The 18,353-nt window shown below is 35.8% G+C and overlaps 1 protein-coding gene across 1 annotated transcript; it reads left to right on the plus strand.

Annotated features, from left to right (window-relative positions):
• Positions 1-1,203: 1,203 nt before the first annotated feature.
• Positions 1,204-16,773, plus strand: tspan1 (tetraspanin 1). The gene is made up of 8 exons (XM_079628660.1): positions 1,204-1,316; positions 1,478-1,540; positions 5,650-5,856; positions 5,967-6,041; positions 13,163-13,261; positions 13,590-13,736; positions 16,057-16,140; positions 16,444-16,773. Exons 2-8 carry the CDS (start codon positions 1,484-1,486, stop codon positions 16,501-16,503), a joined length of 729 nt encoding a protein of 242 aa, XP_079484786.1. The 5' UTR covers positions 1,204-1,316; positions 1,478-1,483; the 3' UTR covers positions 16,504-16,773.
• The last annotated feature ends 1,580 nt before the right edge of the window (positions 16,774-18,353 follow it).

Genomic DNA, 18,353 nt, shown 5'->3' on the forward strand with positions numbered 1-18,353 from the left:
CTGACAGGTGCTCTTCTTGGTGAGATTAAGGACTGGATGGGTTAATGATGGGATTGGCGAGATTGTCATAACTCACAATAGGACCATTAAAGTGATATTACGAAGAGGGCTGCTGCTGATATGTGTTTAACTCTGGCAAGGTGGCACCAGGCAATCTATCTTTTTTTTTTTTTTTATGTGATTTTCTCGCCTGCAGGGCCCCGTCTTAGATGTGTGTGAGGAATGTCAAATAATGCTGGCCATGAAAACCGGAAGGTAAATAAGTGGAAATGAGATTGAGTGAAGGTAAAGGAAAAAAGTAGAGCAAACATAGTTGTGAAAGATGTAACAATTTGCAGGACAAAGATCATTATATATATATTATATATAAAATACTAGGAGTAGGAAACGGTAGAAAAGAGAATGAGAGAAGGTACATTAAAGTAGGTAGAGCGAAAGGTATGACAGATGAGACATGCAGGGCAAAGTGGATATACATAAAAAAAATAAGATAAATATACAGTAGCCTATTCCTTAAATTACTATATTTGTTTTAATAAAAAGTTCTTCCAGCAAATCTTCAAAATCATTTGCTGAGGGGATTTTATATCTCTTTGTTTTGTTTTCCTATGGATAAAACTGGACAAAGACATTTTCGTCCTCTAAGGGACCATCAATCATCTCCAAGTATCTAAGATACCACAATGGTGAACCAGTGAAGCCACCCAAGCTGAGAGCCTTTGCACTGCAATACTGCCCTCTATTGGCAGATACATTTCCTTTGGTACAAAAGAACAAAGGAAACCACACATAAAAAAGTACACAAAGGAAATTAAGTAATATGTACAACACCTGGTAGCTAGTGATCAAAGTCAATCTTAAAGACAGCACTTAACATGTTTTTGGTACTACTTTCTCCTTGACCTTTTCTACTCTTTGACCTTGGAACAATTTTATTTTATTATTGAATTGGTGTCATGAGTACATTTTTAAATGACTTTAGCTACTTATTACCATTCAGAAGCAAGGAAAACAGTAAAACAATTGTTATCATAATGATTATTATGTGTGTGGGAGATATTGGACCATATACGCATTTACAGTAAGTGACATCCACATTGGAAACCACTCTGACTGCAGGGCATTGCAAGTCATATGACACTCAAGCCACATTAAAGCCATTCAAACCAGCTATTTTATATCCAAACCACACCCATCTCACCTGTTCAAGTCTCTTCCACTCTTTCCATCTCATTCTCTTTTCCATCTCTGTCTATTCCTCTCTTAACAACTCACTCAACTGTTTACATCTATGAGTGTGCTTTGGATCGAAACAGGTGAGTTGCTTTTACATAAGTTAAACAAAACTGGATTCAAATGGATTTAAGTGAAAAGGAGTCACTTACAAACATGTATGTGCGCGCGTGTGTGTGTATGAAAACAATCAAACAATGAAATGCAGCTCTGAATCTTATTTATGTTTATTGCTTCATTACAGAATAAAATGGGCTGCTTCACATTTGTCAAAGTTGTGATGGTTGTGTTCAACTTGCTTATCTGCGTAAGTATGCTTTATTTTCTCATTAAATGTTTACATTTGAGTGCGGGGAGAGGGGTGTTTAGAAGAATAATTGCATTTCTTTATTCATTGACTGAGACTTTTATGTGGGGTGTAAAGAATGAAATAGATTCAGCCTGCCTCCGAATGAGCAATAAATAATTTATCCTCTTCTCTTTACAACAAACGCACACAGTACACACATAAATTGAACTAATGCAAACCGATAACACGAATCCATTAGAAAATGTTTCATTGCTCCATGGTGAAGTCTTGATGATCACAATCAAAGTGTGAATGTGAGTAAGGCAGCCACACTTGCTCACATGCAACAATTTTCATCTCATTATTGTTCACAGCCACTTTGTTTGAGAGTTAAAGCAAGTGCCTGAAATGATGGGCATGCTGGGTTGCTTGGTGGGACGGGTTTTAATGCTGTAGATACAGGAACAAATGAAAGCGTACATACCGTAATAGTGTGCAATATATCATTCAAAGTATTGGTAGAACAGCATACAGCATTCTATCTGGTGAACAATTTATCTGATCTACAACTGACGGATCAGTCTTAATACTAGTCAAGACTTGTCAAGAGTTACATATGTTATACCGAATAAGAGGTCAAGGTTTTCTGCAAATAATTCATTCTGTCAATTAAAAGCAGAAAAAAAGAGAGAATTTTATAACTGAGCTTTGTGTTCTTTTTGTCAGAATTCAACATACAGTAAATCAATCAGTTAGTCTTAAGTCTGACATAGTGATTCAAAAGCAATGGTTGGTCAACAATATATAAACAAAGTATTTTTCACAAATTTGAATCTTGCTTTGTTTTACTGTGTCCACTGATTATGGAGCGCATTCATGGTTAGTAATGCTGTGCGCATTGGCATTATGTGAAATGTTTATTTCCTGCATTAAATATTTTAGGCCCGTTCACACAATGGCAATAACTATGATGATAACTATAAAGTTTTAATAATCATTCTAAATCAATGGAAGTTGTAAAGTCCACACCACAGTTATAACGATAACGACACAGAGGAACTGTGTCATTTAAATCACTTTCAGAACTTTTTTTTTTCAGCTAATGAACAATAAAAACCATTGACAGCCAATCGGAATCCATTTCTCTAATGCTCGAGTATTTAATACAGCCGATGATATAACTGCAGCGGGTGTTTATTGTAAACAGAATATTATCGTTTTTGACGTGAACTGGCATGTACCGTCAAATATGCTGCAAATAATGCAGATTCTGTGTGGTGGATGATAACCATATTTTACGTTGTTAAAGGACTTTCTGCTAAATATGAATCAGAACCACAAGAATGCCAAATTATGAAAGTGTTAAAGTTTTTGGAAGTTTAGAGTTGAATGCTAAAGGGTTATTTGCACACTATGGGCTGGGGCTTTATGTATGCAGCCTGCACAACCACTAAATGCATTTACATTTGACTAAGTTAAGTCTGAAACCACCTATTGAGCCGTGTTCGTATTGCTATCCATTTTCAAATGCATCTTGGAGGGTATTTACACTTTAGTGTTAAATGATAGGCTAAATAAAATATGATATCAATAAAATCAATGATATCAATAAAAACATATGAAGTGTGCAAATACTCCCATAGAGTTTTACTTAAAGTCCCCCTGTGCTGTGGTGAAAATTACACCTTTAATGTTGTTTATATGTCTATGTGGTGTTTTAAATATGCTTTAAGACAAACCATGTGCAAATTCATGTCAACACCATTGCTGATTATTTTCTCCTTAAAACTCAAAATGCGGTTTGAAATCACTGGTGTTTCCGACGTCACAAACTACCATGCAACCAATCACCTCAACGTGTGATCGACAACGAGTGGATCTCTGAGCTGGTGTGAGTGAGTGGAGGCGGGGCTAGTTTGCATATTCATAGAACCACATATACTAATTGAGGCAAGGGTGTAGAGTTACATTCACGCTATTGGGCATGAATTTTTTTTTTACAAGGAAAAACAAGTTTAAATATGTAATTTTGGTGATCAAACATGAGTTTTAAGAGAGAAAATAATTGACTACAGGGGGACTTTAAATAGTTACAACTGGTTTTGATTTCTGTTGTTGGGTAAAATATCTGAGTGTCAGACCAGACTGTGAGCCAAGACGCTCCAACAAAGCAACAGCTCATGTTGACTAAATTAAGGGTTCTTATATTCAAAATATTTGACTTATTTCGTCTTACATTCAGCAAGACAGCCCATACGGTCTTTTAATCTATTTAGATCCACCTGCACAGTGGTCTTCATAAATCCCAGTGTAATGCCATGGAAATCCAACTTATTTTCATGCAGTGTGCCAATTTCTTCCCTTACACACAATCTTATTTCCATGTAATCTCTCCAGGTGCATCTTCCTTTGACGTGCCATTTCCAACATTAGGCCATGCATGGTAGCATTTTATAAAAGCATTACTCACAGAAAAGCAATAAAAGCAGCAGTAATAATTATAGCAGAAAGAGAGAAGCTTCGAAGAAAAGAAGTTGAATGTAATATGCCTGTCACATTCTATTTGCTTAGAGATGTGCCCATTATCGAAAGCTGACAATTAAACTGCTAAAACACTCAAACAATTCCCAAAGCTCCATGAGCGCAAACTGGAAATGATAAAATGAAAATTACTCTCATGCGGAAAAAATAAACATTGACAGGAAGGAGTATTGAGTGTTTCATGTTCAGCTGTCAGCCAGCTGAGTTAGATGTTAACGGCCCTGACAGCCGTGATTGAGTCTGACAGAACATATCAGGTTTCAGATTTGGTTTGGCACCAACTGTGAATTAACATACTGACACCAATCCACTCATTAACCCAAACCACCCCCAAATGTGTTCTGGGGCTTAGACCTTTTGATATCTGATTGGATGGTACCATTCTGCTTGGAGACATCACTTGAAATAGGCAGAGCCGATGAATAAACCTCTTCTACGTCTCACAGTTAAATAAGGCAACCGTGGTATTGCATCTGGCTCTTGATACATAAGAAGACACACCGAATGACAAAAACACTGTTTCCATCATTACCAGGAGATCCATGCCATAAACAGACCTGGTTATGTGTCAGACATATTGTCTGTGAAGAGTCCTGGAAGTGACATAAATGAGCAGTCGAGCACCTAATCCTGCAAGCTTGTGGCCATTAAGGGTACCCTTTGGTTTTCTATTGAGCCATTGCCGTTGTTGAATGACCTACCTCTATGGCAGAACACACATAACTCAGGTACACTCTGGCAATAATGGGAAATCCATGCAGGGCCTCTTATCGTACAACGTAATGGTGAGAATAAAAGGTCATGGGAAAATGCAAACGATAAAGAAGCCGAATCCAAATGACTAATACATGCCTCTGGTCATAAAGCTTTTGTGTGAACTAGAGCTTATATCAAAACACTTGAGCATGAGGTATGGTTATGTTTCATGAACTAAAATATGAGTTACATATACGTCACTTAGTATCAGATTTCAGTTTGTTTTGAAATATACAAAAGGTTGTAACCAAGTCAGATTACTGTCCTTGATACAGTTCATATGCAAACATTTCATTTTCATAAATCATTTACTCTATTTATGAGAGGATTTTGAAGACTACATGATTACTGTGATTAACAACAACAAAAAGACACTTACCCAGTAAATCTCCTTACAATGGTCTGTATTTGATACCCCATTATAAACATCAAAAAGCATGGTTGACACTTACAAAGACGCATGAAGTTGCTGTCACATGTCCTCTACAGTGCCAAAACTCCGCTCAGTGCTGCCCAAAACGCTAGTACGCTATACGCCTCAATTGGTGTGTGTTTTTAGCCAGTGGGTTTAATCTATGTCTTTTACAGCACACGGGTAATATAATCATCATATACAGTACACACGCAATTACAGTTGGGAAGAAGCAAGCTTTGTTTCCAGATCCCCAGAGTAAAGATAAAGCGTCAATCTACTCAACTTTTGTAAACACAGCCAGTCTGTTCAGAATGAAAGCGTCCGAACTACAGTATTTAACATTTGCAACAACTGCAAAGTTTACTATTAAAATGCAATGGTGTACGGAAGTAAAAGTATCTCTTTTTTTTGACAGCTGGCAGGCATATGTATGGCAACTGCAGGGATATGGGCGACTGTGAATGAAGATTCCTTTATGGAAGTTTTGCCACCCTTTACTGATGAGTACCTGAGTCATGTCAATGTGGGAATCTTCAGCATCACTATTGGAGCAGTTATGACGCTACTCGGAATGCTGGGGTGCTGCGGAGCTCAGAAAGAGAGCAAATGCCTTCTTATAATGGTAAATCTCAATCATTTTATTACCTAATATCAAGTGGCATGTATGAATATAATGTTTTTATGTTAGTTTTGTTTGTATGTTCACTCTCTTCTGCTCTCTTCTGCAACCAGTTCTTCTCCATCATCCTGATCATTTGCATTGCTGAGGCGGCAGCTGCAATAGTATCACTGGCTTATTCTTCATATGTGAGTCTTGCCCTAAACCACTGACCTCTCTGCCAAACCTCTCCATCCCCCCACTCCCACTCTTTGTTTCTCTTTTCATTTTAGCTGCATGTAAATTCCCATCATACTCTGGCCATCATTAAATTAGGGGGTTTGAAATGGCTCCGGCACATTCAGCCACTTAATAACTCCCAGATTGCCTCAGGCGCTATGCCAGCACTCTCACTTTGAGCAATTTATCGCACTACAATATTGACGTTTAGGCATTTTATATGCAAAACAGGCGATTTACATACAGAGCTTCACCCATTTAGTGAAATGTATAATAATTACAACAACTTTAAATGAGTTATGGAGGGCATGTTAAGAGAATAATGCCATTTAATTAAAAAACACAAAGGCCTTTTAGGGCAAATTAAAAAACTGAATTTTCCATTTAACAGACAGCAATCTCATTTAGTGCATTCGAATAGTTAAACCTATATATATATATATATATTAAACTAGTTTTAATTTCAGGTTTAACTATTACTATATATCTACTATATACTTACTATATAGCCTATCAATAAAGCACAGATGGGAATGAAAAGAATCAGGTGGCTTTAAAATATTATTTACCACAGATTTTATATATATATATATATATATATATATATATATATATATATATATATATATATATATATATATATATATATATATATATAAAATAAATACATTTTTCTTTGGTAAATAATATTTTAAAGGGCACCTATTATGGAATTTTGAAATTTACCTTTCATGTAGTGTGTAACATAGATCTAAGTGAACAAAAACATCCTGCAAAGTTTGAAATATGAAAGTGCACCGTATATAAAGTTATTGTCTTTCAAAAGTGAGAGTCGACTCTGAGTCATTTTTATGAATCGTTAGAAGACCGAAGCTTTTTCTTTGACTAGTTGACGTCAACTTGTCAAGTTATTTGAATATGATACGCCCACTTATTGCGCTCCAAGGCCAGCAGGGAAAATATCATGGCGACGAGACGCTGTGTTCTGAAGTGCAACTCAAAAGACAACTTTTTTCATCTGCCCAAGGAGGAGCATTTGAAGACTAAGTGGCTACAATTCACTATACCACAGCAGTATAGTCCGAGCCTTGTGCTTTGTTCGCGTCATTTTGAAGACGATTGCTTTTTTAAATGCAATCAAACTTGGATTCGCTGATATTGAAGGAAGGTTCAGTTCCAAGTGTATTTGCATTAGCTTCCTCCTCCGTATCACAACCTGTAAGTGTTATTAATAATTTTTGCTTTTATATTTTATGTAGCATGCTTAATAATTATTTTGTTTGTTGTGTAAGCACCGTTTAGCTTCTAGGTCTTCAATGACAATTGTATTGAGATATGTGAAGTGTTTGTCGTTGTTTTCGGAGTTGTCTAAAGAATAGAATAATACCTCGTAGTAACGTAACTGCATTTTTTTTTTTTGTAAAAACGTTATGTTTATGCATCGGGCTAATGCAAACAAAGACTGATTGTGCTTTTACAATATGAACTCTGGGCTAACGTTATGCTCGCTAACATAACATTAAATTATTTATCTTATTTTTCGTTTTTTACTACAAACTATAAAGCAGTGGACTATAATCATTATTATAATACAATTTAATTGATAAAAGCATCATTGTACTCCGTTTTAAAAATAAGTATTATCTCTGTAAACACTGCTGGGTCATCTGACCAATCAACGCAGATTAGCGTCGCGCAAAGGAGGGGTTTGAAAAACGAGTCGTTGAACGATTCATTTGGGAGTCGGTGAGCAAATCAGGTAAAAATAAATGCATATTATACGAAAACAAAAGTGTTTTTTGTCATTGCATGCATGTAAAACTGTTGTTGGGGACTCCCTAAACAACATTAGGAACATTTTAAATGTCATAATAGGTGCCCTTTAAATCCACCTTCTTTTCATTCCCATCTGTGCTTTATTGATCTCTGTGAAGGTTTTATGTATTATTTTTTTTAGATATTTTTTAAAATATTCATCAACAAATGTCTGTAACAAATTTAGATGGTTGTCTTTTCAATTCTTGTTCTGATCAACCTCTAAATTCTACTCTTTCCTTTCAAACTTCCAAGCATGGAGGTTGTTAGTTAGATCCTATACTTGATTAAAGCCTGCTTACCTGCTCTCTCTTCTCTGATTACTGATACACATTTCGCTTGTTTATGGTATTGTTCCGTCTTCACTTAAAGGATAATTCCGGTATTTAACACCTTGAGTCTATATTGTAGTTTGTTTTGGATGAACAAGAGTGGTGGACAACATTTTTTTGACAATGGTTCCTCTCTCGAGTTTTTGACTATAATAGAATTGGCCATGGACCCATTTAACATTGGAGTCAATGGGCATGTCCGAAAATGTAATTAAAACAGCTAATAATGTTCGTTTACAAAACTGTTAAACTCACCGAGTTGTTAGTGGTGTTCGTTGATGATTATAAACAATATATCGTCGCAATATATGATTCCAATCCGTTTATTTTGCTATAGGGGAACTATTTTTTCAGACACTTCACAACCGTGTAACTTCCGCTCAATATTTGAATCTGAAGCGTTAGCACACTCCCGACCACTTAATGGCGATAACCGATGTTTATGTCTTCCGGGACACTCACGGTCACAGTCGAGTTCAACTTCATATTGCACTGGTCAGTGGTCACGTCTTTCAATATTTTCAAGGTTTTGTTTGTTTATTTCGCTTACTCTCCCGGAGCACAGTTGCTCTGCTCGCTAGCCTTATGAGAAACGGAAGCGAGCAAAAAGACTACATCGACCAAATGTAAACAGCCCCCTTTCCGTTTCCGGTAGCGCATTTATATTAACGAGCACTCAGTCCTTCAACAGAATTCAATGGGATTTTACAAAATGACGAATAAAACACGACAGAAACTGTATTTCGCAACACTTTTTGTTTCTGGAACATCAACTAACATCACTAATCACTCGGTGAGTTGCACAGTTTTGAAAACTAATGTTAAAGGTTGTTTTAATGTCATTTTCGGACATGCCCATTGACTCCAATGTTAAATGGGTCCATGGCCACTTCTATTATAGTCAAAAACTCGAGAGAGGAACCATTGTCAAAAAATGTTGTCCACCACTCTTGTTCATCCAAAACAAACTAAATACCGGAATTATCCTTTAAAACCGCTGTGATAACTCCTATACTTAAGAAACCGGTGGCTGATTCAAGTAACTTTGATAATTTTCGCCCCATATTTCAAATATACAATTTCTTTCTAAAATACTGGAAAGGATTGTTGCAGCCCAGGTCTGGGATCATCTTTCTGATAATAGTTTGTATAATACAAATTTCAATTTCTGTCCACATCATAGTGCTGAGACGGCATCAGTAAAGATCTCTAATGACTTACTGTCAGTTGTAGACTCATACTCTTATTCTGCTCTATTTGAGTGCAGCATTTTATACTATCTCCAACAATATTCTGTTAGACAGATTGGAGTCTATTGGAATCATTGTTAACCACTTGACTTGGTTTTGATCTTATTTTACAGGTTGTACTCAATTTGTACACCTGAAGCAGTTTAGGTCAAAACTTTTGTACGTCAATACTGGTGTTCCTCAGGGCTCAGTTTTGGGTCCTCTTTTATTTATTATTTATCTTTTACCCCTTTAATATTTTTAGGAAATTTGGTATTCAATTTCATTTATTTTCCGATGACACCCAAATTTACCTGTCCTCCAAACCTATCTTCACTTTTCCTCCATATATCCTCTCATATTGTTTAGCTGAGATTAAAGAGTGGTTTACATCAAATCTTCTTAAACTTAAAGGCAGTAAAACTGAAATTCTTCTTGTTGGTTCAAAAAACAATCTGGTGAAATCTAAATGTTCATCTGTGAATATTGAGAATTTTCCAGTGTCTGTTTCGAAAAAGGTTAAAAGTTTGTGTGTCATCTTTGACAGTACTTTATCATTCGAAGCACATAAACAGTGACATTCACTTAGCATATTTCCACATACGTAATATTAATTGACTTTGTCCGGCTCTCTCAGTAAAGAGCACTGCGATTCTTGTTCATGCTTTAGTTAGTTCCCGTATTGATTACTGTAACGCTCTTTTTTTATGGCCTGCCTTCAAAGCTTCTCTACAAACTCAAATTATTTTCAGAACACATTACTCCCATATTACAACAATGGCTCCCAGTTAAATATCGTATTGAGTTGAAAATCCTTCTCCTACTTACTGACAGTATAAGGCGGCACTCAATAACCTTGCCCCTTCATACTTATTTGACCTTCTTCATATCTATACTCGTACTTTAAGATCATCTTCTGCACTCTCTCTTGTTCTTCCTCGAATTTGCACTACTTCTATGGGGTCCCGAGCCTTTAGTCTTTCAGCTCCTTATTAATGGAACTTGTTGCCAGGATGTGCAAAACAATGAAAGTCTTCTTGTTATAAAATCTGGCCTTAAGATCCAACTTTTTAGACTTTTAGGCTTTTATGTGATTGCATGCTTTTATGCTTGTTTCCAGTCTGTCCAGGCTGCAAAAATGATTATTTGTTATTTAATGTTGATTGTTTTACTGTTTATAAGGTGTCCTTGAGTATAGGCACCTATAAATAAAATGTATAATAATAATAAATTAATACAAAATTATTATTTAATATTATAAGTTTAATTTAATAATTTAAAATACTTTTTAAATCTAATCACTCATTAAATTACATTAACCACGTTAATTCAAGGTCAGATGTTATTGTATACAAGGTCATCAGGTTTTATACAACTTACCAAAAAAACACAAAAAAAATTTGTGTAGTTTAGATTCACTCGTTATGGTGTCATAATTTGTAATGAAAAAAGTATTACACTGTATATTTTGGGTGTTTGGTAATTGTGGATCTACTCCATTGGGGTTTAAAATAGTCTTCTAGGCATTTATGCAAGCGTAGAATCAGTTTTTTTCATGAAACATCATTTATATAGCTATCTGGATGAAACATGGTACTTCATCAACAAGCCAGAGCGGTTAATGCTACTGGGGAGTCACCAGAAAAGAAGAGTGCAGGACATTCTTGTGAATTATACATCGACTAAATCATTCGGAGGAATGATTAAGCATGCAAATGCCCGTTTAATGTGCTGTTTGTCACCATCACACGTTTATCCATTCATTCATTTATTTATTATCATGACAGAAGAAATTGGTGTTTTAATAATTCATATGCAAGTCTTTGAGCAGCTGCTCCAATTGTAGTTTCGATAAGAAATAGGCTTCACAAAGTCATAAGAATCATACAGTATGAAACTGAATAGCATTACATGTTTACATTAACATGTAATTTTTATGGAACAAGCCAAATCGTTGTCGAGATTACGTTTTTTAATGTTCAATTGGTCAGAGCTGTTTATTGTGAGATCCAAAATGTATTCACTCCCATTTCAATAACATTTAACTGATGTGGTGACGTTTGGCAATAACATTTTCACTGTTTAAATTAAAGATTGTTATTATGATAAGAAAAAGCACATTCAATTTACGTTCTTAATAGTATTACTTTCAGTTGACGTTATAAATGGAATTCTGTGCCGTACGCACTGGTCTCAGATCAGCAATTAGCAATCGCTCCTTTGCCTTGGTGCTTTGTCCTGTCTAGATTGTGAGGGAATTCCACCAGACATTGATGGATTATCTTGCATGGAATAACTCTACTGATCTGTGTAGCTTCCACTGCTTCATAGGTGGGAGGGGGAGGACTTTTAATCGTGTTTTAACTGCACATCCCCACATGCATGATGTGCTGAAGACCACTCTTGCTGACCCCACCTTTCCCAACAAACACACACACAAGTAATCCCTTAGCAACAGAGTCCTTGTAACTAAAACTCATCTAGGTTTATTAATCAAATTCCAAAAATAAGACAGAAGGGACAAAGTGAAGGAAGAGAGAGAGAGAACGATAAAGCAAATGAATCATAAAGATTTTACATTCACATTTTACATTCACATTATTTTCCATATATTTATCACACATTCAGTTCTAAAAAAACACTAAATAGGCGTACGAGTAATTATGTAATGGTGTTCTTCATGCATCAAAGTGCACAGGAAATGCTCACACAGAATTATGTACAAATATGTTCTAATTCAATAATATAGCAACTGTCCAAACATTTAGGTCTTAATCTTGCATGTGTAAAGTTGCTTACCACTGGCTGACCTGTAGGCCTTTACTGTATTTCACATTTCGAACTTGGATGATATTTGACTTTGATAATGATTAAAGTTCAAATCAGATGTTTAACAATTTATAAATAAATTACCAGTCATGGTTTACTGATACATGACAATGTTACAAAATCAAATAAATGTGCTGACGTAAAAAAAAAAACGTAAAAATAAGGTTCTATTAGTTAACAGTATAATGCTTCAACATTAATTAACAATGGGCAATACATTTGTTAAATTATTTATTAATCTTTGTTAAATACAAATATAATCGTTCATTTTTAATTTATGTCAGCTCAGGTGCATTGAATAATATTAACATGTACTGTATGACATTTTATTTTAATAATGTATTAGTAAATGTTGAAATAACATTCAATTTAATAAACGATTTAGAGGTATTGTTAATTGGTATAGTTTAATAACTAATTTGGTCAGTTTATTTTTATTTTTTTATTTTTATTTTTTACAATTTTAACATATTAACAAATGGAAACTTATTGTAACACATTTGTAATGTGCTTTGTAAGTGTATTGTAAAGCTTATTGTAAAAATAAAATAAAATAACGTGAATGCAACTTTGACGGCCCTAATATTCATGCATTTAATATGCTTCCGCTATTAAATTACAAATTAATATAAATCTTTAATAGCCAAAAGTATACAATATAGAAAGAAATATAAATGCATTGCAGAGCAATGACTTTACTGCCTAGAGCCTTTGTTTCATTTAGTCATGATAAATGTATTGCTAGTGGCTTTATGGAGACACAGTGGTGAATGCAGTTTGCTGTAAACAAAAAAAAAGTGTATGTTTTTTTTTTTTTTATCAACGAGTTTCCTTCTGAATTCTCATGCCTTTTCATCTGTCCCTTTCTGTCTGTGATTTCGAAAGACTGAGATCATTCTAAAAGTGTGGGCCACACCAGGACTGAAGGAGCAGTATGGGAAAGATAAAATCCTCACGGACTTGTGGAACTCAACCATGACAACAGTAAGCCACAGCCAACCAAATGCATGCATAGATGAGTATTGATCTGCGCCTCAGGCTTTTCACTATGTGGTCAAATACGATTAATCCATCATGTCAAATTTCCTGGCCAAAAGTGCCTTTAAAACCAGTATGGTATTGTTGACAATAGGTGTGAAAATGAGCTTACTAAACAGACTGCCTCGAGTTTGACAGGCAAATGAAAACCCTTCAAGAGTTTTACAGATCAATAATCACACGTATAATATGGGAACATAGATATGTTAGCCTTGCAAATCCTTATTTTTGAATATGGAACTGACTGTTAGTGCCCTTTCATTTTGTGTAACAGCTGCAGTGTTGTGGCTTCAGCAACTACACAGACTTCTCTGAATCCTACTACTATAAGCAGAATGGGGCCCGTTACCCTCCGACCTGTTGTGTAGGTCCTGAGCTCTTCCGCTGTGATGAGGACAATGCTAATTTCAGTAGTGTGGTGGTGAGAAACATACAGTTCTATCAAATAATTCCACTGCAAAAGCTAGCAAGAGTTTGGACATGTTTAAAGCTGCTGTATTACCAGGGGCATAGAAACTAGCTTTTTGTTGGCAAATAATCATGTATATTCTATAAGTGCTCTACATAGATTAAAGATCATATTTTTTAATGTAAGAGTGGCCATGGCCATTTTTTATGGTTTCAGTCACTTCTGAAACCCTAAAAGAGTCTGTAATGCTATACTTGATACTGTAAACTGGAACTTGTTGTCACATTATTAGGGGCCAAGCACTGAAGGTGCGGGCACCTATTGTATCTGTTCCCGTTCTTATTCTTCTTCTTTTTTTTCTTCCGACTGGGCGTCTATGGCAGCCCATAGAAGCGTATGCGGGAAAGTTGTTTTGGTTTGACATTCTGATAGAGGACATTCCCAACATCAAATACACCAATTTTGGTGTTTCTAACTCATTCCCTCTAGCGCCACCACCTGTCCAAAGTTTCAGAAATTGTATGCTAATAACTTTTGAACCGTAAGGCCTATCAACAAAATTCTTTTTTCCTCTGATTCCTGAGCTCATGCCGATTCGATTGCACTCTATGACGTCATTTTCCGTCATAATAGTTTTCCCGCCATTTTGAATTTTCCAAAAAACCTACTTTTTCGAACTCCTCCTAGGCCGTTGCTCCGAATTTCACGAAAATTGAACCAGATCAACTCCAGACCATGACGACAAAAAGTTATGGAATTCAAGTTGATTCGAATTACCGTTCTCGAATACCGCGCAAATAAATTTTACGTAGCGCTTGCAAAAACAGACGTAAGGCCGTATCTCCACAACGCTTTATCGGATTCAGACCAAATTTGGTACATGTCATCACAAGCATGACCTGAGGCTACATGCTGCGTTTCGGCGCAGCGCCACCTACTGGTCCGGAGATATGAAGAATTTATATTTTTGCTTATAACTTCTGAACGGTTTGTCCAAAAATCACAAAAGTGGTCTCGTTAGATTCAGGGCATCGTGCTGAGTCGACTGATATCCAATTTTCCCATATCGGCCATTTTGGCTGTCGGCCATTTTGAATTATGTGCTAAAATGCTGTATTTTATGAACGCATGAACGTATCGTTACGAAACTCAGTATGGGTCATCAGTACAACGCCCTAAAAGTACTCAAAAATTTATGAGACAGCGCCACCTGCCTATAGCCTATAGTAATGACACTGATCTCAATAGATTCCTTGGGTTATGATGAAAACATAGATACCAATTTTGCCATAGTCAATCAAAGTTCCTGTCCGCCATCTTTATTTTCTTTTAAAACCTACTTTTTCGAACTCCTCCTAGACCGAACGTCCGATTTTCACCAAAATCGGATCGTGTCATCTCCAGACCGTGCCGAGTAAAAGTTATGGATTTCGTGTCGATAGACAAAACCGTTTTCGTATACCGCAGTGGCAAAGTTGAGGCATGATGCCAAAATGACTATTCAGGCTTTATATCTGCAATGCCTTGACATATTGACACCAAACTTTGTATGTGTCATTGTCACTTCACTCTGACCACATCACATCAGTTTCGTAACTGCGCCACCTATTGGTCGAAAGTGATAATCATATTTTTAGTTATTGTATGTGATTTTTCAACCATTTTGCCAAAATTCATCTTCAAATGTCTTTAATTGCTCCTTGCTGCAGTGGGTCTCACACTCCCAGCCACTTTGGCATGTCTTGTCGTCTTGCTTGCGCTTGGCCCCGGTGATTGCTGCTTGCAGCTATATTTTTAATTTATTATCGCAATTATGTTGTTTTTATTATGTTTCCGCAATGTTCCGCAAATCGACACGACCAAAGTCATAACTCGGCAACTTGTGTATCATCTAGAATTTTGAGTTTCCCACTCTTAAATACAACTTCTCTCGGCCATTCGTGCACTCGAAACTCATAATCACGATATTTCTGAGGTAACTTGAAGGGCTGAATTTGAAACTGGATTCTAGCAAACTATTCTTCTTAGTTCTGTAACAGAAATGGATGGTAGTAGTAAGAGTACTGGTTCAGAAATCAACCAATCACTATGGACTAACAGGAAAATGTCATGATGACAGCTCTGATTGGCTGAAGGCATCATAATGGCTAGTGCCCACTTACCATCCGTTCTGCAGGAATTACTAGGCGAATGAATCCTTATTAATATTCATGAGCCAATCTGATAAGGTATAAATGTGTTTTACCGTTTAGATCGTATACGCCCCTGTGTAATACAGCAGTGCGTTTATGTGATTTGGGCCCTTTCATCTGATATTGGTTTCTCTTCCCAGGGCTGTTTTAAACAAATTGTTAAGGTCACCCGGAGGAATGTTGACATTGTGGGAGGAATAGCTGCTGGAGTCACTGCCATTGAGGTAAACACAACACATCCATCATGCAGTTACAATAACAAATGTATTGAAAGAATTGTATTGGGTTTATGTAGTTTAGCAGCTCTCAGGATTTTACTATAGCCTTTATCATGATTTGTTAAGCCTAGTTTGGTATACAGAACAATTCACCACTTTGCATGTCCAGCAAAAGGTGTAGCGAGGGGCATTATTATCTTCACAGTTTTCAAAATTCATTTAAATGTCCTTATGCATGTTATAGGCACTTCAATCATATGCCACAGACACATTATTTACCTGCAATTGACAATGTATTTTGTTTTCTAGTTGGCAGCGATGGGGGTGTCTATGTATCTCTATTGCTACCTGGACAAAAAAGCAGACTAAAAGTCTCATCTTACGTGTTTACAATTATGTATATGCATTTATGTAGCCTATTTATGCATTTATGTACAATTATGTATATGCATGGACAAGCTTAGGTAATAACTTAACTTTAGATATTAGTCTACTATTTATTGTAAGATTACAAGGATATTATGAAATTGTCTGTTATTTAATTTTGAAATGGGATGTTACATAACGGTAATCTTTCTTTTTTTTCTGAGCATTTAATGTAGCCTAATGCAAAATAATGAAATAAAAATGTTGCTGCATTCCCTTTGTACAAGAGTTTTTTTTTTATAACTAGATCAAGGTCGTTTACATAGAGAAGCAATAATTGTTTTGCACTGAAACGCTTAATGTCACACAAGCTGTTCTTACATGAAAAATTTGTTTAGGTAGAGATAGGAAAGTGTTCATGGAGAATGTCATAAATATATATTTTTTCTTTTTCTTTTTTGGCACCATAGAAAACTATTCCTATACCCCTTTGAATATAAGAGTGACTTGGGATGCTAATTTGCTCTTTTTGTGAACAGTAGATACTAAAAAAAAATAATGTAGAAAATTAAAACAGGACATCAATCTCAAGAATCCCTTGAAGTGAAAGGCAAACAGGTAAAGAAGTGTGACCTTCTACCTCATTGATTTCATTAGTGTAGAATCAGGATGAGTTAATAGTTTTAAAAGACAAATGCAAAATATTGCATATGGGTTTTTGACTAGTAGTTTCACACACTATATCTCAGTCTACAAAACCAACACCTACTCAAGCTGGCGTTCTGCATCATCATGAAATCACCCCTACAACTTTGGCACACACAGTCGAATCACATTTACGCATGGGATCAACCACACAACATTTGCATTGATTTCAATAGTCACACCATTTCCTTTGTGGGTTGCTTCAGATTTCCACATAATTTGCCTGCTGTGCTGTCTGCTTATCTAACAGGAAACAATCGTTTTAAAAATAAAATACATTTATATTTTTACATTGAAAACTACAGAAAAAACTATTTAAAAAAAGTACATAAATATAATTTTAATTATAACCTTTTTAATAACCAATCTTTAAAAATAAACAGACCAAGAACACAATGTTTACCTGCTTGGAAATGAACTATAAAAAGTTAAAAGTACACTACTGTATGTGTCTTTTGGCCCTCGTGAAAAAAATGCATCGTGTGCATGCATCGTTTAGAAGAATATTGTTTTGGCTCTGCGCGACTGTGTCATAGACATAAAATACAGTAGTAGTATTTATTATGTCTAAGATCCAACTGCTAATAAAACATTCTCTACTACAAAGATAAGGTTAGGGCCTATAGTTTATGGAAAGGATCTCAAGTTGACTAGCTTATGACCTTACTGTAGTGTGCGATTTTGGCTATGTATACTTCTTTTAAAAAGGTGGTTGTTTGTGATTTCACTGACTTTTTTAACTTTAGTTAGTGTGTAATGTTGCTGTTTGAGCATAGACAACATCAACATCCGCAAAGTAACGACGCTCAAAGTTCAAAGCAAAGGGAGATATTTTCTTTTACAGAAATCGCTTTTTTTAAGGATTAGGCCTACAACAAACGGCTGGTAGGGGTTATTAGTGACATGACTAACCCTACATTTTTCATAAACCCCGCCCCCTGGCAACGCGATTTATAGATTATCATGACAGAATATGCTAATCAATGACTAGATGCTAGTTAAGTCCACATCAGCTACATAAATTCCCCAACTAACCATTCAGAAATGTCCAGTTGCGTTCTACATGTTGTCATTTCTTCTTGAGTCTCTCCTGAACATAAAAGGCTAAACGTTTTTGAAAATTTCAGTGCGTGTCTTTGTGAAGTAAT

This window comes from Phoxinus phoxinus, assembly GCF_949152265.1.
Source record: "Phoxinus phoxinus genome assembly, chromosome: 11".
Classification (NCBI taxonomy): Eukaryota; Metazoa; Chordata; class Actinopteri; order Cypriniformes; family Leuciscidae; genus Phoxinus; species Phoxinus phoxinus.